Source organism: Meles meles, chromosome 4 (assembly GCF_922984935.1).
Source record: "Meles meles chromosome 4, mMelMel3.1 paternal haplotype, whole genome shotgun sequence".
Taxonomy (NCBI): domain Eukaryota; kingdom Metazoa; phylum Chordata; class Mammalia; order Carnivora; family Mustelidae; genus Meles; species Meles meles.
In genome coordinates this window covers 52,973,926-53,000,683 of record NC_060069.1, presented here as the reverse complement: position 1 = coordinate 53,000,683, position 26,758 = coordinate 52,973,926, and the positions used below count along the sequence as shown (strand labels likewise).

The 26,758-nt window shown below is 47.6% G+C and overlaps 1 protein-coding gene across 1 annotated transcript; it reads left to right on the top strand.

The window, feature by feature from the left end:
* The first annotated feature begins 14,722 nt into the window (after positions 1–14,722).
* On the top strand, positions 14,723–22,596 carry AHSG (alpha 2-HS glycoprotein). Its single transcript, XM_046003400.1, has 7 exons — positions 14,723–15,032; positions 17,395–17,505; positions 17,887–17,971; positions 18,544–18,707; positions 19,979–20,080; positions 21,234–21,317; positions 21,900–22,596. Exons 1-7 carry the CDS (start codon positions 14,820–14,822, stop codon positions 22,212–22,214), a joined length of 1,074 nt encoding a protein of 357 aa, XP_045859356.1. The 5' UTR covers positions 14,723–14,819; the 3' UTR covers positions 22,215–22,596.
* Positions 22,597–26,758: the final 4,162 nt, after the last annotated feature.

The following is a 26,758-nucleotide window of genomic DNA, read 5'->3' as shown; positions in this document are numbered from 1 at the left end:
TTTTTTTAAGATTTTATTTATTAATTTGAGACAGATAGAAAACACAAGCAGGTGGAGTGGCAGAGGGAGAGAAGCAGACACCCTGCTGATCTGGAAACCTGAGGTGGGGCTCAATCCCAAGACCCCGGGATCATGACCTGAGCTGAAGGCAGATGCTTAACTGAACAAGACACCCAGGCACCCCTAAGTCTGCAGTTCTGAGTCCAAGTGTTGGATGTGTGGTGAGACTGTCTGGATTCAAATCCTGGCTCTGCCAATTAACAGCTCCGTGACCCTGGATAAATATCTTAACCTCTCTGAGCTTCCGTCTCCTCCCCTATATCATATTCTGACCATTAAACAACATGATGTATTTGAAACTTACCACAGTACCTGATGTATAGCAAGCACTCTTTATTTTTTGAGAGAGAGAGAGAGGGTAAGGGAGAGAGGGTAAGGGAGAGAGGGGAGAGGGAGAGAGAATTTTAAGCAGCCTCCATGATTAGATTGGAGCCCAATGTGGGGCTTGATCTTGAGACCCTGAGATCATGACCTCAGCTGAAATCAATCACTTAACTGACTGAGCCACCCAGGGGCCCCACAAATACTCTTTAAATATTAGTCATTGCTATGGACTGAGTGTGTCCCCCTCCAAAACTTCATTGGTTGAAGAGCTAATCCCTAGTATGATGGTATCAGAGGTATATTTAGAGGGCCCCAGGGAGGTCCTCAGGTCATGAAGGTGGAGATCTCATGAGTGGGATTAGTGTCCAGATAAGAAGAGACCTGAGAGAGAGAGAGAGAGAGAGAGATGATCCCTCCACCATGTGAGGACACAGCGGGAAGACAGGCATCTGCAAATCAGGAACCGAGCCCTCACCAGCCACGGGACCTCCAGCACCTTGATCTTGGTCTTCCCAACCTCTGAAACTGTGAGAAATAAATGTTTGTTGTTTAAAGTGTCAGTCATGGTAATTTGTTGTAACAGCTTGAGGTAAGAGTTATTGCTGTTCTATAATAAATGTGACTCAACTATTTTTGAAGCAATTTGCATTTCTGGTAAAGTATCGTCTTTTTGAAACACTAACAGGTTGTCTATCCGCACTGCCAAACACTATAAAACACACCTTGACCTGCACGTGTGCGGATTTCTGACTTTGTGACAACCCCCCACCAGACACACACATACACACACACACTTGCTTTGGAAAACAGGTGCATCTGCTGAAGGGTTTCTGCAGAGAACCAATGGAAACTGGCACTACATTCTTAGTCCGCTCCAGGCACAGAAAGAGGAATGTACTAGGAGAGACATAGGCTAAGTAGTGAAAGGTTGAAAAAGGAAGGAACCCCAGAGCCTTACAAGAAATAAAAGCAGCTGTCTCCAGAGCCCACCTGCGACATGTACACATCAGGAGGTCTCAGATTTCGTGGGCCTTTGCTCCCATAGCTGTGACAGGAAGACTCACAGTGCATGGTGTGACTCCCATCAGCACACAGTGTGGGGGCGCTGGTGGGACCAACTCCTCCCTATTTGCCTGGGACTTGTTTCAGGTTTGGGAGCCGTAAGTCCCCCATCCCAGAAACCCCTTAGTCTCAGGCAAACCAGGAGGGTCTGTCACTGAACGGGCAGCTTGCCCAGAGACCCGTGGAGTTCATGTCATTTATGTCGTGGGCCAGCGCAGAGAGACAGCCGATGGGACCGGAGGGGTTAGAGCCTGGCTGAGTCCTGAGAATGCTCGCTGGAGGAGGATGCCATGGACACGTGCACGGAGGCCCAGAGAAGCAGGGCCCAGGGCAGCTAGGACAGGGTGAGTGTGCCCTGGCAGGCCAGTGCCCAAGTGCCACTCCCAGGCCTGTTCAAAGATTGACATGCCTTGAAAACAACATTCCACTTTGGACGATTATACAGGGGACAGGGAGAACGTGACTTTCTTTGGAAAAAGTTACACATTCACCTGGTTTAGTATGTTGAAGAAAAAGGCATTATTGCATATACTGACTATATGATTAAATTGTGAACTTAATTGTCTTTCATTTCCTAGTTTTCCGTTTATTTTAATGAAAAACTTTATCCATTTATGCCATGGACCTCTTACATGGTGCTAGGCTTAAAGTTCTCTGAAAACATCTTTGAAATTATTTTTTCTGATTGTATGTTGGTGCAGTTCTCCCACTTTGACTTGTTTTGTTCTCTTGTTTGCCTGTTCTTAGTTGCGTATGGTTATTTGTTTTTTGAGTCTTGAGCCAGGCATCTGCTTAAGACACGCATTAAGGGTTATAATTTTACATAATAAAATACATTAGCCGCTTCTGTGAACAGTGGTATTGTGCTTAGAACAGCAAGCACCTGGTGGCTGGCTGGTCTCAGAGGCCGCATGACAGCCGGAGCTTGGGGACAGAGGTTACAAAAACCCTCCTGAGAGGAAAGCCGAGCACCTGCAAGGTTTCCTTATTTCCAATGGAGGGCGCTGTCTACCGTGGAGGGGATAGGGCCGTGGAACAACGGAGGTACGGAGCCCCGCCCGGAATTTTGGACAGACTGGCTGCCAGATTTCCAGTGTGTTCTCCCGTCGGTCATTTTAGCTCACCCGTCCCGCCCCGGATGACCCAGGCAGGGGATCTGTGTGCTCTCGTCAAGACTGAGACAAGCCCACTGGTGTCTGGTGGAGAGAAGGAGTGCGCAAAATTACATCTAAGGGGAGAGAGAGCTGGAAGACTCCACAGACTTCATTTGGTATAAAACCAAGAAGGACCGATTGCAGACTGTGTCCAAAGGAAACAGGAGAGGAAAACAATACTGATTCATTACACAGTTATTAAGCAGCCGCTATATGCATGACGACCTTTGGAGGCCTTGAAGTGCAGGGACGGCTGGGGGCCCGTGCCTGGAGGAGGAGCCCGGCCAGCCCAGTATGGGGGTGCAGGCTCTTTCCCTTCGCAACCTGCCCACTGACCCCTCAGCTCAGACGCTCTGCCAACACAGAGCTTGGGGGCAGCGTTGTGCGCCAGTCCATGAGGCCATGGGCACACAGGGAGGCACCTTGGACCATCCTTGGGCGAGTGTTTGCTGAAGAAGGTTCTGGTTCTGGGGAGGACCGTTCCTAATGACATGCTGAGTCTGCTCCTGGACCGTGGCCTTGGTCACCTACTCTCTCCTTCACTCGCCTTCTTTGAAAATGGTACTGCGTGCCCCTCCTTTGCGTGGCTCAGAGCTAGACCCTGCCACTGCCTGTCAGGGCACAAAGCTCCTCCCTGGGGGTTAAGGCTGTTTTCTGCACCCCAGTGGGCAACTGGGTCCCAGGGTGTTGGTGACACCGTTGGTGGGACAGAGTGGAGGCGGGACGGAGGTTCTCAGGCACGGTGGGGTTAGCTACTCAGCTGTAGGGTTCAAGGTGGCCTGACTGGGATGAGAGGGAAGGCAGCTGACATGTCCTGAAGTGGCACTCACATCGCATTTAATGTGCTACGGAGGAAAGAGCAGTCAGGCATAGCAAAGGAACCGGAGTGCTGATGGAGGTCAGAGCTATGCCCCCCACCGGCACAAAGCCCACCCTGTCTCAGGTTCTCCAGTCAGTAACTCCCCTGGCTCCTGTCTTTGCGCTCGTGGACAGAAGACATATGAATAACAAACTGACTTTCGACCTACATTTTATTACATCAGAAAGTAAATCAACCTTGAACTGTTAGTCTTGGATTTTATACAAAGAGATAATGCTGCCACCCCCTCTCTGTTGGTTTAAACTGTCCTGAGTAACCATTTCCTATTCCTTTTCCAATGTGATACTCCCACATGTCTTTCGTTAAATGTCCTATTTTCTGTTCACTTCTCAAAACATACTGTTAGTGATTTGGAGTGAGTAGACATTGTTTTCTAACAGTGATCCAATGACACAGGCTGTGTGAGAGCAATGCTCTTCTGCAGGGCACCTCCGCCTGCCCCCAGGCTCCTCTGTACGCCACCCCCAACCCCGCCGCCCAGTACCTCCGCCTGCCCCCAGGCCCTGCTGGCCCCTCATCTGGGCACCCTGACTGCTAGGCACTACCCTCTTCTGCCTGAGCTCTGTTTCTGGAGCATCCGGGCCCCCAGTGAGTTCTGGGCAGACAGTGCAGGGAGCTCTCTTTGCTCTTCTGTGTTACAGGCTGTCAACAGGCATCAAAACAGAAATGCTTGAACTTCCTGAGGTCTTCTGAGGACAGCCCCTCTTCAGTTCCTCCTCATAATAGGGCTCAGATAATGAGTTCAAAGCAGGGCCAGTGACAGACAATATTTTGTTTTTCCCTTTGACCAGGGAGGAGGCTTCAGTACCAGGCAGGCCTTTCAGTCCTGGCTCTGTTCCAGGGAGGTGGGCTGCCCCCGGAAGGCCCCTTCTGCTGATGGTGTCCTGGTGTCTGGCTCACCAGTCTTCAGACGTGCGGCAACACAGCCCGGGACGAGGCTGAGGCTCTGAGGCCACACAGAACCTAATAGCTATCTATGGAACTTGGTCCCATTGAATTTAAGAGAGGAAGCTCCGGGGCGCCTGGGTGGCTCAGTGGTTAAGCCTCTGCCTTCAGCTCGGGTCATGGTCTCAGGGTCCTGGGATCGAGCCCCACATTGGGCTCTCTGCTCGGCAGGGAGCCTGCTTCTCCCTCTCTCTCTGCCTGCCTCTCTGCCTACTTGTGATCTCTCTGTCAAATAAATAAAAATAAATTCTAAAAAAAAAAAAAGTCTCTTTAAAAGAAAGGAAGCTCCAACTTTTAGAAACCATGACATGTTTATGTTGGAAAAGAAAAAAAGATCAATCAGTCAATCATTCAATAAAAGAAAAATCAAACATGTTGATCCAGTGGCACTTTAGTCCATGTGCAAATCATCCTGGAATACAGCAAAATGTATATTGGCATGTCATTCATGATCTGTGTGTGAACAGAAATAAAATCTGAAATGACAATTTTAGCACAATAAGGTTGAGGAAGAGACAGATGTTTAAAAGAAAACGATGTTGTCCCTTATCCGTGTCGCCAGCTGCATAAATGCCAACAACTGCATTGTTTCCTGGACCACTCCAGACTTCTGGCTGGGGCAACCTAGTGCTATGGAAGGAAAGGGGCCATGGCCATGAGCAGTAGTGGGAAGAGGGCAAGACCTGCGCCCTGGCCCGAATCCCACCTCCACCGTTAGCCTGCTGGGCAAATGTCTGCCCAGAATTTGCATTATAAAAGAGAGAGGACAAGACCAACAATGGGGATTCCAGATTGAATTTTCTCCCCGGGTGTGTGTTTGATCTATTATTTTCCTTGTTTCAGTATTTTTATTTTTTTTCAATAGCCATACTTTTCAATTAAGAATTTCTTTTTTTTCTTCAATTAAGAATTTCTATTCAATTATTTGTTATATCTGCCTCTCCCCATCCCTGCCCCTCCCTTGTTTCTGGTTCTTATGAATAACGTGGCTAGATTTCATTTACTAGTTGGGCAGCCATCTAGCAGAATGGCATTTGGAGGAAAGATCTTGGGGAAAGGGCTGGTCCCTGAAATGCCATCTAAGCATGGCACTGCCCCTCAGGGACAGGCAGTTAGGTTTACAAGGGGTCCTACCATTCTCTAAACACAGTCCTTCCCTCTCTACCTCCCGACTTGGTCGATATACGTCTTCCAATCAGACAACCATACTCTCATTTCTACCTGTCAGAAACCTGTCCATCCTTCAGGGTCAGACTCAAAATGTGTCCTCATCCGTGACTTGTTCTTTCTTCTCCCCTGCCCACCCTCAGCTGGGAACGAGTCTCCCCTTCTCCTGTGAATGCTGATAGCCCTGGGTTCCCCTTCCATCCCACTTATCGTTCACAGGACTGGCTATGTGATTTCATGGCTCGACATGAAATGAAGGCACAGGTCCCCTTGTTCAAAACTTACTAAAACTTTTCAGGATGGCTACAGCAGAGCATTATACCAAGGGCAGGGCCCTTTGAAGTGTGAGTCACACATCACCGTACAAGATACTCGCCCCGCTAGCCGGCTGGATGACGACTGGGACACCCCAAGGGAACTTGTGAGGTCCAGGAGACAAATGTGATCACTTAAATGCCTATTCAAATCCCCTCCTAGGGAGCTTCCTGAGCTGCCAGCCTTCCTGAACCCAGTTAGGCATCGCAGCACCCACATGCCTGGTCTTAGCTAAGGGTGCTGCTGTTCCCTGAGCCCCCTGGCCACGCTGCCCTATGCCCACTGTCCCCTGTCTTTAGGTCCTGCCACACTAATGTCCCGGGTTGGCCACTAGCACCAGGAATGGAGAAGAATCCATTGGTTATTTTCCACAATACCGCTACATCTCCCTTTCTCTTTCTGTTGCCTCTGTTGCCAGAAGTTGCCAACACATGATTCTCCCTGCCAGCATGCTGGTGCAAAAACGCGGTCGCACTCTCCTACCTGTTCTATTTCCTTTTTTTTTTTTTTTTTTAGGATTTTTTTCAAAGATTTTACTTATTTATTTGGCAGAAAGATAGAGAGAGAGCTCAAGTAGGCAGAGCGGCAGGCAGAAGGAGAGGGAGAAGCAGACTCTCTGCTGAGCAGGGAGCCCAATGCGAGGCCCGATCCTAGGACCCTGGGATCATAACCTGAGCCGAAGGCGGCTGCTTAAGCGACTGAGCCACCCAAGCACCCTGTTTTTGTTTTTGTTTTTTTAAAGATTTTTAAAACATTTGTTAAGATTCATTTGAGAGAGTGAGAGCACAAGGAAAGGAGGGTCAGAGGTAGAGGGAGACGCAGACTCTCCACTGAGCAGGGAGCCCCACGCGGCCTCGATCCTAGAACCGAAGGCAGACACTTACCTGACAGCCACCCGGGGGCCCCCCACTTGTTCTTTTTACTCTAAGTGGTAATATAGATACTCAGCGGATGCACGAGTGTGAAGTGTACTATCTCATTTAATGCTCTTAATCCTTTGAAGTATGTGCTGCTATTATTATGCCTTTTATAGATGAGTAAACCAACTCAGAGAGGTTAAGCAATTTGCCCAAGATGATAACGTTAAGGTGTGCTTACTCTTACCCACTGGGCTGTGTTGCCTGTCTATAGGCTAATTGAAGGCAAAGACCATATCTTGGTCTCTCTTCCCCATGGTACCACTTTTTTGCATTCGGTCCTCGTGTGCTATTGGGGTTATTAAGAGTTCCCATTTATTGATAGTTCACCATGGACTACCCTAGGCTGAGAATCTGAGAATGTTCTCATTAAATCCTTAGCACACCTCTACTAGCCGGGTTTCACTGCCCGTGTTTCACAGATGAAGAAGCTAAGGCTTAGCAAGATGAAATCTCCCATAAGATCACGTAGTTAGTAAATCCTGGCACCGGGGTCGGTCCTGACTCTAATGGCAGGGCTCCTGATCAAGCTGAGCTGCTCCCACGTCTTCTCCTTCCCGCATCCCTGTCCTCTCCCACCCCCAATCTGGCCCCCTCCATCTTATTGAGCCTTACCTTCCTGCTAGTCTCCATCCTCACACTGCCTCAGCCTCCATTAGAATAGGAGTCCTGGAGGCTCAACTGTTACTTAACCCGCCAAATGCTTCAGCTGCCTGTTGCGCAATCCCAGCACAGAAAGGGAAAGTTGCCCCCATTATCTGCCCTGGCCGTATGATTGGCACCTTCTCTATTTCAAGTCGTGGCTTCCTAATGTCCTAACAGGAACACCAGAAGCAATGATGTTCTGTATCACCACATGACTTCTAGAGATTGGAGAGCAAGCAGTGAAGACATGTCACCAGCTGCGAGCTTTGTCAGATTCACGATGAATGGAAACTTGTTCCCCTCTTAGAGGTCTTCCACTAACCTCACACATTTTCCTCTCTCAACTTTCAAGAAGTCTGATCAAGGCGATCTGTGGAGAAGAATGGCCTCTCTGTTTCTTGGTCTCATGGTAACTCTTTCTGAGAGTCCAGATAAGTCCCTGGAATCCAGGAGAAATTCTCCAGTCCTATGAGTGGCAAGTGGCCTCTCTCCTTGCCTACTAATTGCTGAATTGTCTTTCACCTGTGCACACAGGTGCATTCCCCAAGTCCGCCCCCCTCCCCAGAGCTCTGTGAAGTTCATTGGACTCCCAATCACAGGATCATTCACCCTGTTTTTAACCACTGGTGCCAGACTTGCCTATTCAATTAGATGATGAGGTGGTCTCAAAACGAAGTCACCTGAGAAGGACGTGCAGAAAGAGATGATGGAGGTCAGAGAAGTGTAGCGGGATAAAACATGGATGCCTCTAAATCCCTAAAGCCCACCATATGGACCAGAGAGTTGACCTAATCCATGCAGATCCTGAGGGGAGAATCTGGGCCCACTGGTGAGGTTACAAGTAGACAGGTGTTGACTCAATATGAAGGAAAGTTTTCCTGAGAACTGGAGCAATTCTGCAATAGAACGGACTACCGGCGGGGTGGAGAGATTCCTGTGTCTAAACGTCCTCAGACAGAGGATGGTGGGTGCCTCTGAGCTGAGCGGGAAGCTGCCCTAGCGCCTCTCGGTCACGGTCATGGGGGCCCAATCTGCGCTGGGCAGGAGGCAGGTGCCAGGGATACGAGATTAGAAATGACATAGACACTGCTGTTCTGTGAGAACTCTTCCATCTCAGGGATTGTGTTCCTCGGGATTTAATGCAGGCTGAGGGCAGGAGCAGCTTACACTTCTCTTGTGTGTTCATCACAACCAACATCGTGCTGTAGAGCCAGACCCACTGGTGACCATCTGAAGACAAGGGCTGTGTCTCTCATCTGTGCCTCCTGAGCACCTCGTTCAATGTAAATGTCCGAGAAATCCCTTTGAAGTTGATGAATGTGTTTCCAGAGAATACTGAATCCCAGGCAATAAATGGATCTACAGAATCTAAAATATTCACTCACTGTCGAAGGGACCTGTTCCAAACCCAATAATCTACATGATAGATAAAGAAATGCCTCGATTTTCTAAGGTGGGATGAGTTACTTGACTTCAGTGGCCTCACTATAACCACCGGACCCTCCAATGGTAAAGCACCTCTTCTGAGCATCTCTATGTCCAAGAGCCCCACAAAGCCCATCACAGGGCCCATTAGAAGATGACCATTTCACCTCTCATCTTCCTTCTCATCTGAAAGTACCACTCATCTTGTTTTGAAGATATCAAAAGCTGATGACAGAAACCAGAAGAACAGATGGATACAATTTTCCCATTCCCCTGGAAAACATTTAACCAGAAATAATGTAATAACTTACCTTCTATTTACCTTCTAAATCTGAAGTCAAGATAATTTCAACACCAGCTGAGTCATCACTTCAGTCAATAGGTCAAAGTCTCTTCCGCAAAATTGATTTCCAGATATTTTCCACTGACTGAAATTATGGGAATAAGCTAATTTTTTAATTCTTTTCCTTGTTAACCAAACTCAGTACATTTTTCTATTTTTTTCCCCACCTTTCTTCAACTATGGCACACAGCCGTGTCTTCTACTATTAAGAATAAGGATTTGCTCACTTATAGGCAATGCAGAGCAGTCAACTTTCTCAGCTCTCTTTGGACTATTTATTCTTTTCATTTGGGGTTAATAGAGAAAAAAATGATTGGGCTAACTCCAGGCTTCATCGCTGTGTGATGTGGTCAAGTTGCAGAACCTCTCTGAGCCCCTGTTTCTTCCTGTAAAGGAGGAAAGATGAGAGCTCCCAGGGAGTTATGATGATTAAAGCACAATGCTTTCCACAGAGTAAGGAGTTGCTAACATTAGCAAGGATGATGACATTTTCTTGAGGAGGAGCTATTCCACCCTCAGAAAGCCCAATCTCCCTATCCTTTCTTTAACCCTACAGTGGTAAACCCTGTGTTTTGTTCAGGATGTTTGCATGGGTGTCCAGGCCACGGTGAATAGTAAGAATAGTAGGAATTCTTCCTCCAAACTGGCACTGGGACTAAAGTGTGACGCAGGAGAGGCCTAGAGCGTAAGATTTAAGGAGATGCAAACCTGAGGATGAACACCTCCTTAAATTGTACCCCTCACCCTCTCCCTTGCCCCACCCTAGTCCAGGCCCTACTGTTCCCCCCACTGATTCACTCAAATGCAGTTTCTTTTCGGGGTTTAGATCTGCAAAGCCTGGTCATGGTTATGAGTGCAGGACTGGGGGAGAGCTTGTAAAACCCCCTCTCCACCCAAAGAAAGGGAATAATTAATCACCGCTGGTCACTGTGATTTAATAATTTTTGCCATGCTGTACTCGGGCTCACATCTCCCAATTTTGGTGTGTTGGCACCGACTACAAAGGGCTTTTCCAAAATATCTCCCAGGGCAACTGGTGCTAAGTTACCTTCATAAAAAACCTGATGGGTCCTTGGGCAGGGGTAATTTGCATTCCATTGACCGACGTTTTACATTGCAGAAATAAATTCCAGTCTGTCTCCCCAAGACAAATGTTACGATAATTTTGTATAATAATTTATACTTCTTGGCTGATCAGACGTTGCTGGGCCACATGAATCCAGGTGAGCTCCTTTAGGGCAGATGGTGTCTTCTTGTCACTGCGTCCAGGCACCTGGCATTACAGGTAGTGGGTGTTCAATAAACATTTGTTCAATGCCCATATAAATGAAGAAACACCAGAGGCTTATCAGAAATTAATGCTTGGCCTCTCAGGGCCTAGGCCCTTTTTGTACCAAAAAAGGCAGAGCCAGAAATTCATCCCAGCGATTAAAGCACCAACCACTATGACTTCCTCCCTGTGAAAACCAATCGTCCCTCTGGCTTCTGCTGACGTCTACTTACCATGTTCTGTTTTGTCAGAGGCTGGGTTTCCAGCTTTCACCTCCATTCTCAAAGTTTGACTTGGTATTTATTGCAGCTCCTTCTAGCTCTACCCTACCCCCTAGCTTTACCTGTGTCTGCCTGAAGGTCCCCCAACGCAAACGCCCCAGCAACTCTGACCCCAGCTTGCCATGATTCCTCTTGTCTTCGCTTCTGATTGGTAATTATAAACACAGAGTCAGCCTCGGAAGAGTTCAAATGCATCGCTGCCCTAGGGGAGAGCCCTACTTCCGACTTCAGAGAACCTGGTACCATCCTCAGCCGCCATCTTGAAAACCCCGCCGCCAGCCGCACGGGGGCTCCAGCCAGCAAGCTCTGCCCAGCGCCCTGCTGCCATGTCCTGCAGGTTGTTGACCCTCTTCTGGCCCTCAGGCCCTTGGGTCTGGTCTCCTCAACCAGCTCGAACAAACCTCTGATATCCTCAATACACTCAGATACAGTGTCAATAGAAAGATCACTGTTTTAGTGCCGTGATGTGGGTCTCACAGATAAATGCACAGAAAGATAATTAAAATAATGAGGACAACGAGCAGAAAATGGAGTAAATGCCTATCTCCTGCTGACATGCAAAGAAGTTGGAGCCAGGTGGATGAAACCAGCCCAAGATCAATCATAAGTGCATGCATTCAGCTTGTGAAAATCTTCCCACATTTGAATTGGTGCCATCAGGCACAGCGAGTACCTGCAGCTTCCCTTGGACACCCTTTGCTACAAGTGCCTTGGAAAACACACCAAAATATCATCTCTGTTCTTTTTCATTGTCAGTAACTAAATGGCAACATTTTTATCTAAGGAAGCTGAAAAAAAAATTAAGGGAACATTTTATTCAGCTTGACTCCACAGGCATTTCAGTTCCTAAGTATTAGACATGTGGAATAGTTGACATACAACCAAAGATACTCATAAAATACATTTAAAAAGAGTTCTGATTATTTTCCCACATCTGATTCCCACAAAAGTCAGCATGGAAACAACAGAGGCAAAGAGGCAATACCCAATGTCACTTAAACCAGCTGAATGGTGGAGACATAAATCAGCACAGCTTTTCCAATCACAGGTAGTGATCTGGCCAGAAAAATTGACAGCTTTAAAAATGTCCAAATTATTTGTATCGATTATTCCACTAGTAAGAATCCACCTTGCAAAAAGAACTAGCTAACCAAAGATTCCTAAACACAAAAGTTCATTGCAGCTCATACATGATAATGATCAGCTGATAACAAACTAAATGCTCAGCAATAAGCACGTGGTTACATACATTATGACCCACATGAGGGAATCATAGGCAGTCATCATGCTTTCTAAGTCTGTTTAATGACGTGGGAATATATTCCAGTTACAGTGTTAAGTGAAAAAAAAGAAGACAAAGTTGTATGTGCCATATGATCTAAATTATATATAAAATAATTCTTTGCCTAGAAAAAAAAAGACAAGATGGGAATAAAAGACTATAAGATAGACCAGTGACACGGTTAAAAAAGAAGGAAAGAAAAAGACACCTGGATACTGTTGACCTCTAGATGATGACATTGTGGATGGGGGCTGTTTATATCTGATAGGGCGACAGGGAGCTACCTATTACTCTTTACTACAGGCTTTGTTTTTCTAGCATCAGAGAAGCAAAACAATAACTCGCACTTTAGAAATTGTCACCCATGGAAGATCTAAGAACAAAGATACCCAAAGAAAAAATGATCAGAAAGAATGATCGAAGGGAACTTTTTCTCCCCTCTCCCTACCCTCAGGTTGGGGGTGACTGTGGAACCACCCCAGACCAGAGTGGGAGTCCCAAGGCAGAGGAGACCTGAACCTCGCTTCAGAGGTGGAGGGCAGAGGAGGGGTATATGGGTAGCGTGGGGAGACGTCACATCACGGGGAGAGGTCTCCTGTGTGGCAGGATCGCAGGGGAGCAGGGGGAGGGTGGGCATGACTGCAGTGTCAGGGCGGATGGGCTTGAGTGCAGCTTTGTGAAGCTCCCATGCGTGGCGTGGGCACGAAACTAAATTTTCCCAAGGTTAAAGAAGGGGGTGGTACTTAGCTGACAAAAGGCCTTTTTCTTAGAAAGGGCCCCAGGGCTGAGATAACGCGACTCCTGATCAGAGGATGCAGGACGGATGTCTTGCTGTGGACAAGATGGGGGCAAGAAGGACAATAGCTTGCGCCGGGGGGGGGGGGGGGGGGGGGTGTCAGGTGGATGTACCTGGGCACCAGTGCCAATGGTTACCTGGCGGAAGGGGACGGGGCAGACCCCAATCCCACAGGCAAAGGCAGATGGCTCTCTCTGCCCTACTAAATACATTAAAGTGCTATTTGTGTAAGTCTCTCCCTCACCACTCAGGCTTTCTTCTAACCCCAGGGGAGCAGAAGAAGCATAAGGGGCCAACCTAGATGGGCCTGGATGGCAACCAAGCATCTTGGAGATAAGGTTACCTGTAAGTGATTAGGTTACATTTCACAAAAGAGGGCTCAGACTCAGACAGTCAAGCATGTATAGAAAATAACATTGTGTTTTATACACCTGAGTTTAGGGCCTATGAAGTATGTACTCCCTGCATGTTTTCATGACTTTCAAATTAAAGATAATTTAAATGAAAAGTATTGCATCCACACAAATTTGCATATAGTGGATGGAAAGTCACCCTCAGTCCTGAGGATCAACTTGCTAGATGACCAGCTCCCGAAGAGCTAGGACCTCACTCTCAGAGAGATCCTGCAGCCCCAACCACATATGGTCCATATGACCATAGGAGCACCTGGAAGTAAATATGAAAACAGTCTTTCATCTACCTCCTTGGCCCCATCGTACTCACCCCTTGCTTACCTTTTAGCTCCCAGCAAATAGGTAAGATTACGCTTCCTTGCAGAAAGCTTCCCTCTTTTTTTTCAAGATGAAACATTATTCTCAATATCAGAGAACAGAACAAATCCATCCATGCTCAATGGTGACCTCTAAATATTTGAAGAACATGTGGGTCTTCACATTAGGGCTTCTTTGCTCCAGGCTAAACCAAGCCAGGTCCTTCCTTGATTTTTTCCCAAGCTTCTCACTCTCCTGCCCACCCTCCTGTAGGCCTGACTTGGGATTGTCAAGGGCCACTTACAAGCCGTGCCTGAACCAACACTCTGGCTCTGTGCTCTGGCCCTAAAAACTCACTTTAATTCCACTATGGCTGTGGAGGGCATTGCAGAGTGATCTGGGTTCTTAGGGGCCTCCAGAGCATCTCAGCCTGCAGTGAAGGATTTGAACCCAGAGCTTTGCCAAGGGAGTGGCTGTTGGACCAGGGCCCTCTCTGCTGCACTGGTGGGAGGCACTGATCACACCCAGCCACCCAGGAGACCCAGGTCAGTGCCCCTCTGTGCAGGGGCCTAGCCGTGTGGTCTGAGGGAGCAGAGCAGCCCACCCAGCCCTGCTGCGGGAAACTCCTCCTCTCACCCCTGTTCCACACTTCAGGCAGAATCTCTCCCTTCCTTCCTTCTTTTCTCCAAGGCTCTTACCCAAGATTTAAGCATCTCCCAGAGCTCTTCCTGCTTGCTCTAGACCATCTGTATCTTTGCTACATCTGTGGGCCTTGTTTTCCCTCCAGGAGAAGATCATTCTGACATTAGAGGGTATTATCAAATTGCTATCTATCCCCACTTTCCCCATGGCATGCTCTGCTCCCAGAAGGGGGCGCTCCCTCAGGGCTGGCTGTGCCCCTCCTCGCCTTGGTGCACACCTCATCCCCTCCATGTTCCAAGACTTTGGAGCGTCTGCACAACCCCTCCCCTTCCGCCTGCCCCAGCAGCATTGACTTTGGCAGATCTCTGGGGGACCAGTGATGTCCTAACATATTTGCTTTTCCAGAGCTGATGTTTGCAGGGGTTTACTTGGAACCAGAACAGAAATCATCCCACGTCCTTATGCAACTCCTCCAGCAGGCTCCGACAGATAAATAAAGCCATCAGTGCTCCCCCGGCCTACTTTTTGGAGCAGAGCACCTAGGTTGGTTCCTGGAGCTTCCAGCCATCTGGCCAGCTGTTAGGGCCTCTCCAGAGCAGCCATGAGGATCCTCACCCTGCTCCTTTGCCTTGCTCAGCTCTGGGGCTGCCGCTCTGTCCCCGTTGAGACAGCTCTGGCTTACAGAGAACCCAACTGTGATGACCCGGAAACAGAGCAAGCAGCCCTGGCGGCTGTGGACTATATCAACAGCCACGTGCTTCGAGGCTATAAGCACACCTTGAACCAGATTGACAAAGTCAGAGTGTGGCCTCGGGTAAGTGACCATGTTTGGAGCTCTGCTGGGTGCCTCCAAGGTCCCATCTCCCAGCACGAGGAGCCCGCAGAGGGGCAAACTCTCTGGTTTCCTCCCAGGAGTGAGGGAGGGGGCAAGGGGGTGGGGGAACAGAGAGGAGGCCTTCTGGGCTGCAGTCATGGGTCTCAGGAGTGAGGTGAGGAGTGTGAGACAGGGTGAGGAGATGTGTGAGACAAGAAAAGGCTTCGAATGATATTTTGAACATCACAGGTAGAAAGCACGTCTTGATAGAAAAATCGTATGCATAAGATACAGGATTCTAGCTGACAGGAACTCACTTCTCTTTCTTTGCTTCTGTTTCTCTGGATGAAGACTGAGAGGGAACGGAACTAACATTTGACACTCAACTGCTCCGTGCCAGGCCCCTCCACACACACCATCTCCTGGACCCCTCCCATCCCCCAGTCCTGTCCTTGTCTGACATGAGAGGAAACTGAGCCTCTGACATACTAGGGCGTTTTGTTGTTGTTCTAGATCTATAATTTGGAGGCATCGGGCTGGGATTTGATTCTAGATCCATGTTTCTTCCTCTACACAAGTTACCTCCCAAAGAAAGAGACCCTCATCCCAGAAAGAAATGTCAGCCTGAATGGGGTTTACCTCTCCACACACTACACAAGTAACCACTGCAGTCTGAAGCCAGTGATGATAAAGATTAAGCTGGAAAATATGCATTAGACATCAGTTGAGAGATTTGGAGCAGTGAGGAAAAGGTGTATGTCTTCTTCCTATTTTGAGATTCAATTTCATATCCCATGAGGGCTAATTCTTTCAGCAACCATTGATTACAAGCTTTCCATGGGTAAGAACTGTGGCAGGTGCCATGAGAAATATTAAGCTGAACCATATGAAATTACTATTTTTGTGTGTTCAAAGCAGTCAAATATTGCCATTTTAATGGCGAACCTAATACAAAAGAGAGAGAGAGACATAGCACCCACAAGAAATTTACAATCCAGAGGGGAGAATCAGGTAGACATCAGGATGTCTAGACTAACACCTGATCTCACAATGGGACAAAATATTTGAAATCAGGATGGATTTTAGAAGTGCTGTAACCATACTGTAGGGCAGGGGGATTTGGAGGAAACACCTATTAATTCTGTGGGGCAGGGGCACACAACGTGCTTATTCGAGGGAAAGTCATGAACGGACATTGCCATTTTCACTCATGACAGAGCTTGAAAGGTACATTTCTTGAGAATCCCGGGAGTACCTGGCTCCTAGTCACTGCAACTGTGAGTGTTTTCAGGGTTTAACTTGGGCAGTTCTGTGCAGACATCATAAAACACAGCTTCCTCCCAGAGAGGAGGTTCAGGTACTAGTGATGCAGGTAGAACCTAAATGAAAGGGGGAAAAAAGGGCATACTTGTACCTTCTGCATTTTCCAGGCTTTGGAGAAAGGAGACAGAAACAGATGAACTGGCAAAAACAACTACAAGGATTTACCAAACTCCCCTAACTCCTTACCAAATAGTGACTTCAGTTTCAGCTCCATGTCCGAGGGAGGCTCGCTCTGCCCCCTCCTTCCCAGCAGGGGGCAGTAGAGAGCAGCAACTTTGCATTCAGGCATCCACAAGCCCAAGGACAACTTGTCCCATAGGATGGAAAAGAAAACGGGGAAGGAGGGAAAGTAGATGATGAGAAGGAAGGCAGAAAGAAGTAGAAGGAGGAGGAAGAAGAAGAGACACTAAGATATTATCCTATGGCACCCTACTTTGCCACTTGATTGAAAAAAAAATCCAAAGCTGATTTTTGCAAAGCACTGCTTGAAGGGTGAAATTTTAAAAAATTAAGTGAGTATCAACACTCATTTTTAGCTCCCAAATAAAGCTCAGAGTGATGACCTGCCCAAGACCATGGCCCTTTCTTCCTTGCAAACAACCATTGAAAAGCTTGCCCAGGGGCGCCTGGGTGGCTCAGTGGATTAAGCCGCTGCCTTCGGCTCAGGTCATGATCTCACGGTCCTGGGATCGAGCCCCGCATCGGGCTCTCTGCTCTGCAGGGAGACTGCTTCCTCCTCTCACTCTGCCTGCCTCTCTGCCTACTTGTGATCTCTCTCTCTGTCAAATAAATAAATAAAATCTTAAAAAAAAAGAAAAGAAAAGAAAAGCTTGCCCAGCCAACAGGAGAAGACGAGAAAAGCCCTGGCCATCGCCCTGTCCACGGGCCAGGGCAGAGCTGGGGGAGGTGCCCGCTTACAGGAATGACTTTCCCCTCACCTCTCCAACAGGGCTAACTCAAGCCCAAGGGTTCACACTTTGGCCCACTCTGCGGGATCCGAGGAATAGGCTGCTCACTGCTTCATTCTGTGTCTCCACAGCGGCCAATGGGAGAGGTGTTTGAGCTTGAAATAGACACGCTGGAAACCACCTGCCACGTCCTGGACCCCACCCCCCTGGCCAACTGCACCGTGAGGCAGATGATGCAGCACGTGAGTGCCCCTCCTTGGGTGACCGCAGGTAGTGCCGAGCGGGTTCCCTGCTGGTTCAGCAAAGCACAGGCCCATTTCACCCAGCTTGCCAGGCTCCGTTCATGGCTAGTTGGTGTGCAGTGGCTAAAATTGCCATTGGATGCTGCCTTCCCTGGGGCGGATTTTTACAACAGTTCAACTTTCTTATAGCCCTTTCTGAAACCAGAGAGCATCACGTTTCAATGTCACTCGGTCAAGGAGATTTCATGAGGCTCATTTCTGACAGTATGCTTGGGGGACCACCCCACCCCCCACCCCCGGAGAAATGGAAGGCCAGTCCTCCCTGTCCACCCCACCCCCCCCCCCCCCGCCCAAACCCTCACTGTGGGTTTATTTCTCCAGGCCGTGGAAGGGGACTGTGATTTACGGGTGCTGAAACAGGACGGCCAGTTTTCCGTGTTGTTTGCAAAATGCGATTCCAGTCCAGGTAGAGATGATTATTATGATTCTTACTTTTACCTTTCAGAGAGAGTGAGGAAGGGACCTGAATTGTTTTTCAGTGTAAGCGGTTTTAGCCGCTTTGTTGGTAAGGAAAAGAAAGACCCAATTTCCTGGGACCTGCAACTGTAAAACGGTTTATTTTTGTTTTTTTTTTTTTAAGATTTTATTTATTTACTTATTTATTTGTCAGAGAGAGACCACAAGTAGAAAGAGAGGCAGGCAGAGAGAGAGAGAGAGAGAGAGGGAAGCAGGCTCGCCGCCGAGCAGAGAGCCCGATGCGGGACTCGATCCCAGGACCCTGAGATCATGACCCGAGCCGAAGGCAGCGGCTTAACCCACTGAGCCACCCAGGCGCCCGTAAAACGGTTTTTTTAAGGAGCTTTTTAAGGAGGTGAAATTCCCCCTGATGAGAGGGGGTCCTGCAGAAATGTCGGCAGGACAGGAGCAGAGAAAGCAGCTGAAGCCATCTGGGGCATGTCCTAGGCCTTTCAAAATAAGCAGAGCCAGGGTGAAGGCCGCGGAGAATTACAGCCCTCCTCGTTTCTTCCCGGTGCGCAGACTCCGCGGAGGACGTGCTCAAGATTTGCCCAAACTGCCCCCTGCTGGCCCCGCTTAACGACACCAAGGTAGTGCACGCCGTGGACGTTGCGCTGACTGCCTTCAACGCTCAGAGTAATGGCTCCTATTTTCAGCTTGTGGAAATCTCCCGGGCTCAATTTGTGGTAAGACTGAGACCCCTGGACAGACCTTTGGGCAGTTTGGTGGCCCTGCAGGAATGTAGGTGGTCGAACAGCTGTGGGGGACAAAGCAGGTGCAGGGGCAGCGACAGGAAGTCAGGGCGGGTGGTGGGAGAAAAAGGAAAGATAGGGTCCTTAGGGGTATGAGCGGTATGAGGACACCGAGTGTCCCAAGGATCCGGAGAGAGCCCTCAGCACCTCACCCATGCCGAGTCACCCGAACATAGAACAGCCAGCCGCTGCCTGTCCCGGGGTCCTCAGCTCTAGGTACCACCGGAGCTCGCTGTGCCGCACGTGCGAGTTTGGCATTATCCAGAAGCCCGTGCTGTGAACTCACGGGTTTGCACGAGGTTGTCCCGCATCACCACTGACCGTGAGCACTCTCAAAATTGGTGATTACGAAGGCGTGAGCCTGCTTACAAAGATGGGCATGTGGTGGCAGGATCCGAAAGTTCCTTTTGAATCACTGGGGAAAAAATTGCAACATTGATTGCAACAGAATTCTGGTATTTACGAGAACGGGTCTCCTGGATACCAGCCGTGGCATGCATGGAAATGCATTCCAGGTGTAGGTGATGATTCTGATGAACCAGAATACGTGATTCTCAGAAACCCCCCACCCAGACGACGCCAAGTAACAGATATTTTATTGTTGTAAGCATCCGGATACTACAAGAAAGGAAAGCACAAGTTTCTTCTCTACTTTTCTTTAGATTTTTTGTTTGATCCCGCTGTCTGTGATAGGATAGGTGGGAGAGGTGTTAGTCTCCCCACTTGCCCACTGCCATCTTGGAGTAACCTGAACCTTAGGATTCAAACTGCAGCCCCAAGAGGGAAGGCCATGAATCACTAGATTGTACACCTGAAACTAATATTACACTGTATGTTAAATAGCTGAAAAAAATTTTTTTAATTTTTTAAAAAGTGGAAAGTTCAGGGGAGGGAGGGCCCTGGGTTCCCACTCAGGTCAGTTAAGGTGGGTGCTCTCGAAACTCGTCTCTGCCCTGAATGATGGGCAGTGATACCTTTACCTCCTTCCCTTCTGTATACAAGCACTTCAGAACACAGAGCCCCAATGACTGACCTGTGGCTGCCACTGGCGCCATGTTTCCTGGCCACTCGGTGTGTTCTAAGAGAATGGGGCTCCCCAGAGTGAGCAACCCCAGTGCCTTTGCTCCTCCCCTCCAGCCTCTCCTTCCCTGCCTTTCCAGATGAAGTCATGTTGCATCATGAGCATTTTCCTTTATCCTCCTCAGCCTCCTGCACAGTCTACATATGTGGAGTTTGCCGTGGCTGCCACGAACTGTGCTGCTAAAGACGTCACGGATCCAGCCAAGTGCAACCTGCTGGCAGAGAAGGTGAGTAGGCCAGGCCGTGGGGACGGCAAAACTGGCCATAGAACAGAGCGTCCTTACAGCAAATTAGTGTCCTGGGGCTTCAGAGGAGAGAGAACAGTGAAAAATACCACTCCCTGTGGGGCTGGGTTATGCCAGACCTTCCTCCGTGGTGTCACCTCCCCACTTAAGAGCTGTCACCAAGTCATCTCCCCACTGGAGGCCCTTGGAGTTTGGAGAAAGACAGAGGCTATTTCCTAATTAGGCCAAGTCATACACGGTTGCCAGGAGTGTGTTGTAGATTTTCTAGACACGCTTCTAAGATGAAATCTTTGAAATCCTTGATACCATAATGTCCACTTCTAGGAATCTAGCCTAAAGAGATAATCAGAGATGTTTGACAGAAATATATCTAATGAGATGATTTATCATGGATTCAAAATGACCCAAAAGAGAGGTTATTGAACTAAAATATGGTACATCAACAAATAGAAAATCATACAGATCCTAAAAATTATGTTTTGAAAGAATAACGAGTGATATAAGAAAATGTTATCATATTATAGTGAGTGAAAAACACAGGGTATGAAATGGTATAGTCACAATGATCCCAATTTTTAAATAATTTGTAATATGTTTAAAAATTAAAAAATACATGTTAACAAGTTGTCATGGGTCACCACAATTTCTGGGATGAGTGACAATCTTTTTTAATTAATTAATTTATTTTTTCAATCCTGTCTCTTTTTTTAAAGATTTATTTATCTATTTTTAGAGAGAGGGAGAGAGCATGAACAGGAAGGGCAGGGGGGAAGGAAAGGGAGAGGATCTCAAGCAGACTCTGCACTCAGCTTGGAGCCTGATGAGGGGCTCGATCCCATGACTCTGAGATCACAACCTGAGCCAAAACCAGGAGTCGGCCACTTACCCAACTGTGCTACCCAGACACCCCTTATGGGTGATCTCTTACAGTCTCAGAGCATACCTGTAATTTCTGCCTTCTATTTAGAATTACATATTGTATGTCTTCTATAAGCAGAAACTAGAAACTTTTGGAGAAAAATTTTTTAAGGAAATAAGAATTGAAGTTTTCCCCTTGGACGAGGAGTATCAGTGAAACGGGGGGAAAATGCACTCTTTGAACCAGTTCAGATGACTCTTCTCTTTCTGTGGGCAGCAATATGGGTTCTGTAAGGCGACACTCACCGAGAAGGTTGATGGGGAAGATGTGGCCGTGACCTGCACCGTGTTCCAAACCCAGGTGAGAGCATGGTGGTTATACTTGCCCTCATCCTCAGAACACAGTAATCCTTTAACATGGACACAGCATTTGTAATGACAGGGCATTTGTGCCCTGTCCTTCTGAGCCCCATAGCCTAAATAGCTCTGGGTATATGGGATCATCAACAAATGAAAGGTTACTTCCTCCATGCCTTCCCTTCCTGGGAACTAGTGGCTGCCGGACGGAACCAATGCTCATGTGAGGTTGACAAGTCCCTCTTTCTATGCACGGGGCCGGGGATGGGATTCTGAGTTGCACAGGTGGCCAGATCTGCCCAGCAGCCCCCTGTGGCTATAGTAGAAGCTGTAAGGTGGGGTGCTTTTGTTTGTGGGATATATGTATAAATCCACCGATCCCAAGACAGTTGGTGAGAAAGGGGCTACCACAGGTCAGTCCTGCCTCTGATGACAATCCTTTGCACCCAGGTAGTTCTTTCTTGCCAGATTTCTTGATAGTAGAAATTGTTACTGGGAGAGAATCGGGTGGGATTCCACCTACAAGCATGAGTGGCCTTGCTGGTGAGGAGAAAGGTAGCTAACCTGGACGTGATCCTCTCTCCAGGCTTTGCCCCCGCAGCCCCAACCAGGCGATGCAGTGGCAGACCCAGCGGTGCCTGCACCTTCCCCTGCCAACCTGCTGGGAGACCCCATGGTGGTGGGACCCGTGGTGGTGGCACTTCCTGAGGCACCCCTGCCAGGGCACCGGGCACACTACGACCTGCGGCATGCCTTCGCCGGTGTGGCCTCCGTGGAGTCTGCCTCAGGAGAAGCATTCCATGTGGGGAAAGCACCCAAGGTGGTGCAGCCCAGCATTGCTGTTGCTGCTGGTCCGTTGGTCCGTCCTTGCCCAGGGAGAATCAGATACTTCAAGATCTAGATGTAGGTCAGAGATGAGAAGGTTTGGCTCAGGAACAGATAGCCGCCATTTTGTCCAAGTCTGGGTATGGGGGGGGGGGGTGTTTGCTATCAAAACAGGTGCTACACAGGTCCAGATTGATATCTAGTTTTCAGTCCCAACTTTTCGTTCTTCAGGGGATAGAAGCAGAGAGGCAATGTTAGGTCTCCCGGAAGGTACAAGGTTGGCAACTTGATGGTCATTGTTTTGATGCTAAGTCACCGCCACTGTGCTCTCTGCCTTCTTGGACCCCACAAAAACACCTGGAATGGGACTTTGAAAGGTGCTCTTGCCAACATCATATATTCTGGTTAATAAAAATGACTGAAGGACCTTCCTTAATAAAGAAGGTTCTAAGCTGAAATGTGGTTATGATTGTTGCTTCTTCCCTCCAAGCTCACATGTGATCTACCTTCAAAATAACCATATCACAAATATCCCTAAGCAAAATCTAAGTGAAAATAGAAATAAAGTGGAACAAAAATCAGCTTGTATTGTTATGCACAGGAAAAAATGAGACCAGGATCTTCTCACAAGCCATGGAATGAGCCCACTTCTTTATGAGAAAATCATTCTTTTCATTTCATGAGAGTCAGAAAATATTGCTAAAGGAGGACACAGTGCCTGAACTTTGTACAAACCAACCATTGGTTTTCCCCAACAACCAGGTAAAGGGGCATGGGGCTTGGTAATTAACACAGGAGCCTCACTTTAATGATATCTCTTCATTACTTCTGTTTAAAATAACTGTTGATTGTACTGTATACACTTCCTCTCACGATAGAGGATTGGTCTTTCCAGTCAATCCATTTTAACACCTCACAGCTCTGGTTTTCTACTATGAATAGAGGAGGGAAACTCGGACAGATAAATCCAGTGGACATTTGTATGTACTATCCAAGTGCTCAGATAGCATGAAGGAATAAACAGTTCCTAGTAGAGAATGATGTCCAGACAATTTCACTCCCTTGCCACCTAGCATTAAGTTGTTCTGAGTAACCTAAAGGATAGGCCCTTTCAGACAGAATTTTAAAGAGGTGGGACTAACAACCAGTTGAGTGGGTTCCCTTGAACCAAGGAGACCAGATCAAGTGTTGATCCCTTATTACTGTGGCCTAGAGATTTTGCCAATATTCCAGTAACCAGGAGGAATGGCCAGGAAGGTAGGAAAACCACTAGGCATCTCAGAAGCCAGGGAAGACGAGGAAGGCATGGTCGGGTGGCCTAAATGCTGCAGAAGGAGCAAAGAGAATGAGGGCAAATCCGCAGGCTAGTTGACTGGTTTGGAGGTCATGGCAGGTGCAGTTTCACTGGGAGCATGAGTGTAAAAGCTACTCGCAGGGGTTAACTGGTGGTGGGTAATGAGGAAATGGAGGGGCTCGTGCGCTCTCTTCTTTCAAGCAGTTTGATGGTGAGGAGTGGGAGAGATAGGATGTAATCCAAAAGGAAAACTGGGTCCAGGGAAGATTTCCTTCTCCAGAAAGAGGATTTTTAAGCATATTTAGGGCAAAAGATGGGAAGAGACGGAAGAAGAAAGAGGAGATGATGGGGCAGGATGCTGGGAGAGCTCATTTAGTTGAAAGCTGGGAAGGGGAGGGTTTGAGCACCTCTTGTCCTTCCTTAAGGAAGCTCCAAAGAGGATCCTGAAAAGGCAACTTTCACCTAGTACTGAAAGAGACCCTTTCCACCTTTGCTACATACATACAGGTGTTTCCATGAACACATGGAATATCAGTCTGAGTGTTTTCGAGGGCAGGTGGTAGATTCCCAACCCAACATAAGTAAAAGGGGAATGTTACTGCTTTGTGTACCGGGAAGTCAAATGGATGAGTCCTACCTAAGGCACAGCTGGATCCAGGAGTTCAAAAGATATCGTCTCACACCCATCTCCATCTCTCAGCAAGGCCTGCCTTCACTCTTAGCCAGGATGGCCACTGGTAGCCTCACACCTATATCAACATAGTGCCTAAGCCTGAAGAAGGAGAGAAGAGCCAATCCAGAAGAGCGAAAGGGTGAGCTATTCCAGGGGACCAGCAGGCACAAAGCCTAGAGAGAGGAGGTAGATTGATGAGGCCAAGGATGAGAAAGGAAGCTGGGCCAAAGCAGGTAAGAGGAGAAGAAGGAGGGTTCTAGAAGATGAGGTTGAAGCAGTACGTGGGGCCGGGTCGTGAACAGTTTTGCTGTCCCCAGAAATAATTGGGGTGTTATTCTCAGTGAAATGGGAAACCACTAAAGGTTGTAAGCAGGTCAGTGACATAATCTGATTTATGTTAAAAGATCAGCCTCTGTGGATCTCAACCTGGGAATGAGTGAAGTAGGGCTGAGCAGTATCACCTTTCCCCCAGAGGGACACTGGAAAGTCAGCAGAGGCGCTAACGTGGGGGGCTACTGGACAAAGGCCAAGGATGCCACACACTCTGAAATGGACAGGTCAGCCCCATAAGGAAGCCCCAACAATTAATAATGATTAGCTAATGCCCCAAATATCAATAGCATTCATCTGTTGTTTGTTTTAGGGAAAATGGGTGAAAGCTGGGATAGGAAGAAGACTAGAGCTTTCTAGGGGAGAGAGAAGTGTGTACCTCAGGGTAAGGTGGTGGGCAGGAGACGTGGTAAAGCCAGGATATAATTTTCAGGTGGAAATCCTAGGAGCTCCTGATGGGTTTGACATAGGGGTGAAAAAGAGGGAAGTGAAAGGTAACTCCTGGATTTATGGCTTTGCAGATTGGGTAGATAGTCTTGCCATTCACAGAGGAAGAGGGCCTTGGTTCATTTCATTTGAGTTACCTCACCCTCCCTCCTCTCTGTCTTCAAATTTGTGTGCTTGATTTTTCTTTTCTTTTCTTTTTCTTAAAGATTGATTTATTTATTTTAGAGAGAGTGCGTGGGCACAAGCAGGGGAGGGGTAGAAAGAGAGGGAGAGAGAGCATCTCAAGCAGACTCCTCACTGAACGCAGAACCTGATGTGGGACTCCATTCCAGAACACTGAAATCATGACCTGAGGTGAAATCAAGAGTTGGCTGCTTAACTGACTGAGCTCCCCAGGCACCCCTGCAGTTGATTTTTCCATCAGCCTTACCCATGCCTTGATCTCATGCCTCTTAAGGAAACAGTGAATCTGACAGACCTGAGTGACCTGGACCAAGCTGCTTCACCTCTCACTTCTCACTGCCCTCATTCTACAGCCAGGTGCAGGGAGCAGTCTGGCAGGGCGGCAGCAGGGATTCGATGAGATGCTAGAAGTATAGGCTTGGAACCTTCTGGACACATGCTACATTCTCCAGTAAGTGTCCTCCCTCTCTGCTTCCTGTCCTCTGACTTTGGTGGCTTCAGAGGATTGTATTCTTGACCTTCTTTTGAATGTGTACTTTATCCTTAGCAGGTCTCATGATTTAAACTCTCAGTCTTGCAGAAATAACATCCAACTTTACACCTCCAGTTTGGGCCTCTTTCTTGAATTCCAACATCGCATTTCCAAATGTCTCCAGGATTTCCTCACTTGAATTTACATAGAACAATCTCCTGTGTGATGTATTTTATCTAAGAGAGGCATACCTGAAGACAGCATTATTCAAAATGTGCATATTCTAGAAAAATGTCTTCATAAGAATAAACATAAATTAGAGAGGATGAGTTGTGGAGCTGTTAGGTCTCCTGCTCTTATAACACGTTTTTTTTTTTTTTTTAATTAATGCTGCTCTGTATTTTCTCAGCATATTCTTTAAAATTTTGCAGAATGCTTTCTCCTAAATTAATAGCATTGCATGTGTCTCACTTACTTGCCTTCTTAGTGACTTTTCAATCACATCTAACTCATGTTCCAAGGTTGTTGAATTGCAGGTGTAATTTTTAGTACTTGTACACCACCACAAATTAACAATGCTTGGTGACTCTTAGGATGATTCTAGTATTTGCAACTGTGATAACACTGAACATTAGAATAATTGAATAGCAGGGTCATAAAAATCAATCATCAGAATTTTGCTACTCATGCAAAAAAGTATGGTTCTCATGATATTGACAAAGGGTGCTGGGTATTTCTCTTCCACAGGACAATCATGTGACAATGTCATAAGTAAGGCTTACAAAGTACTCACTTGAAAAATACTCAATCTTTGGCTATTTTTTTTTAATCTTTAAAAAAAATTTTTTGAGATAGAGTGTGTACATGTGTGAGCTGGGATGGGAGGGTAGAGAGGTGGCCAGAGGAAAAGGGAGAGACAGAATTTTAAGCAGGCTCCATGACAGCGCAGAGCCTGATGCGAGGCTCGATCTCATGACCCTGAGATCATCCCCTGAGCTGAAATCCAGAGTCAGACAGTTAACAGACCGAGCCACACAGGTGTCCCAATCTCTGGCTAATTTTTAACATTTGAAGAATTCAAGTTGCTTCTGATTTTGTGTGTAGGGTGAGACTTTATTGCTATTTTAATATCCAACTATTTAAAATTTGCATAATTCAAAATCATGCCATGTCACTATCATAAGATATAATGATCTGGTATGTGCAAACCGCAACTGGTCC

Bases quoted from the DNA above. Each gene is read 5' to 3' on its own strand.
- AHSG (XM_046003400.1), top strand. From the start codon at position 14,820: ATGAGGATCCTCACCCTGCTCCTTTGCCTTGCTCAGCTCTGGGGCTGC. The intron at 20,081-21,233 runs GTGAGTAGGCCA...TTCTGTGGGCAG, and splicing joins GCAACCTGCTGGCAGAGAAG to CAATATGGGTTCTGTAAGGC. The intron at 21,318-21,899 runs GTGAGAGCATGG...TCCTCTCTCCAG, and splicing joins GCACCGTGTTCCAAACCCAG to GCTTTGCCCCCGCAGCCCCA.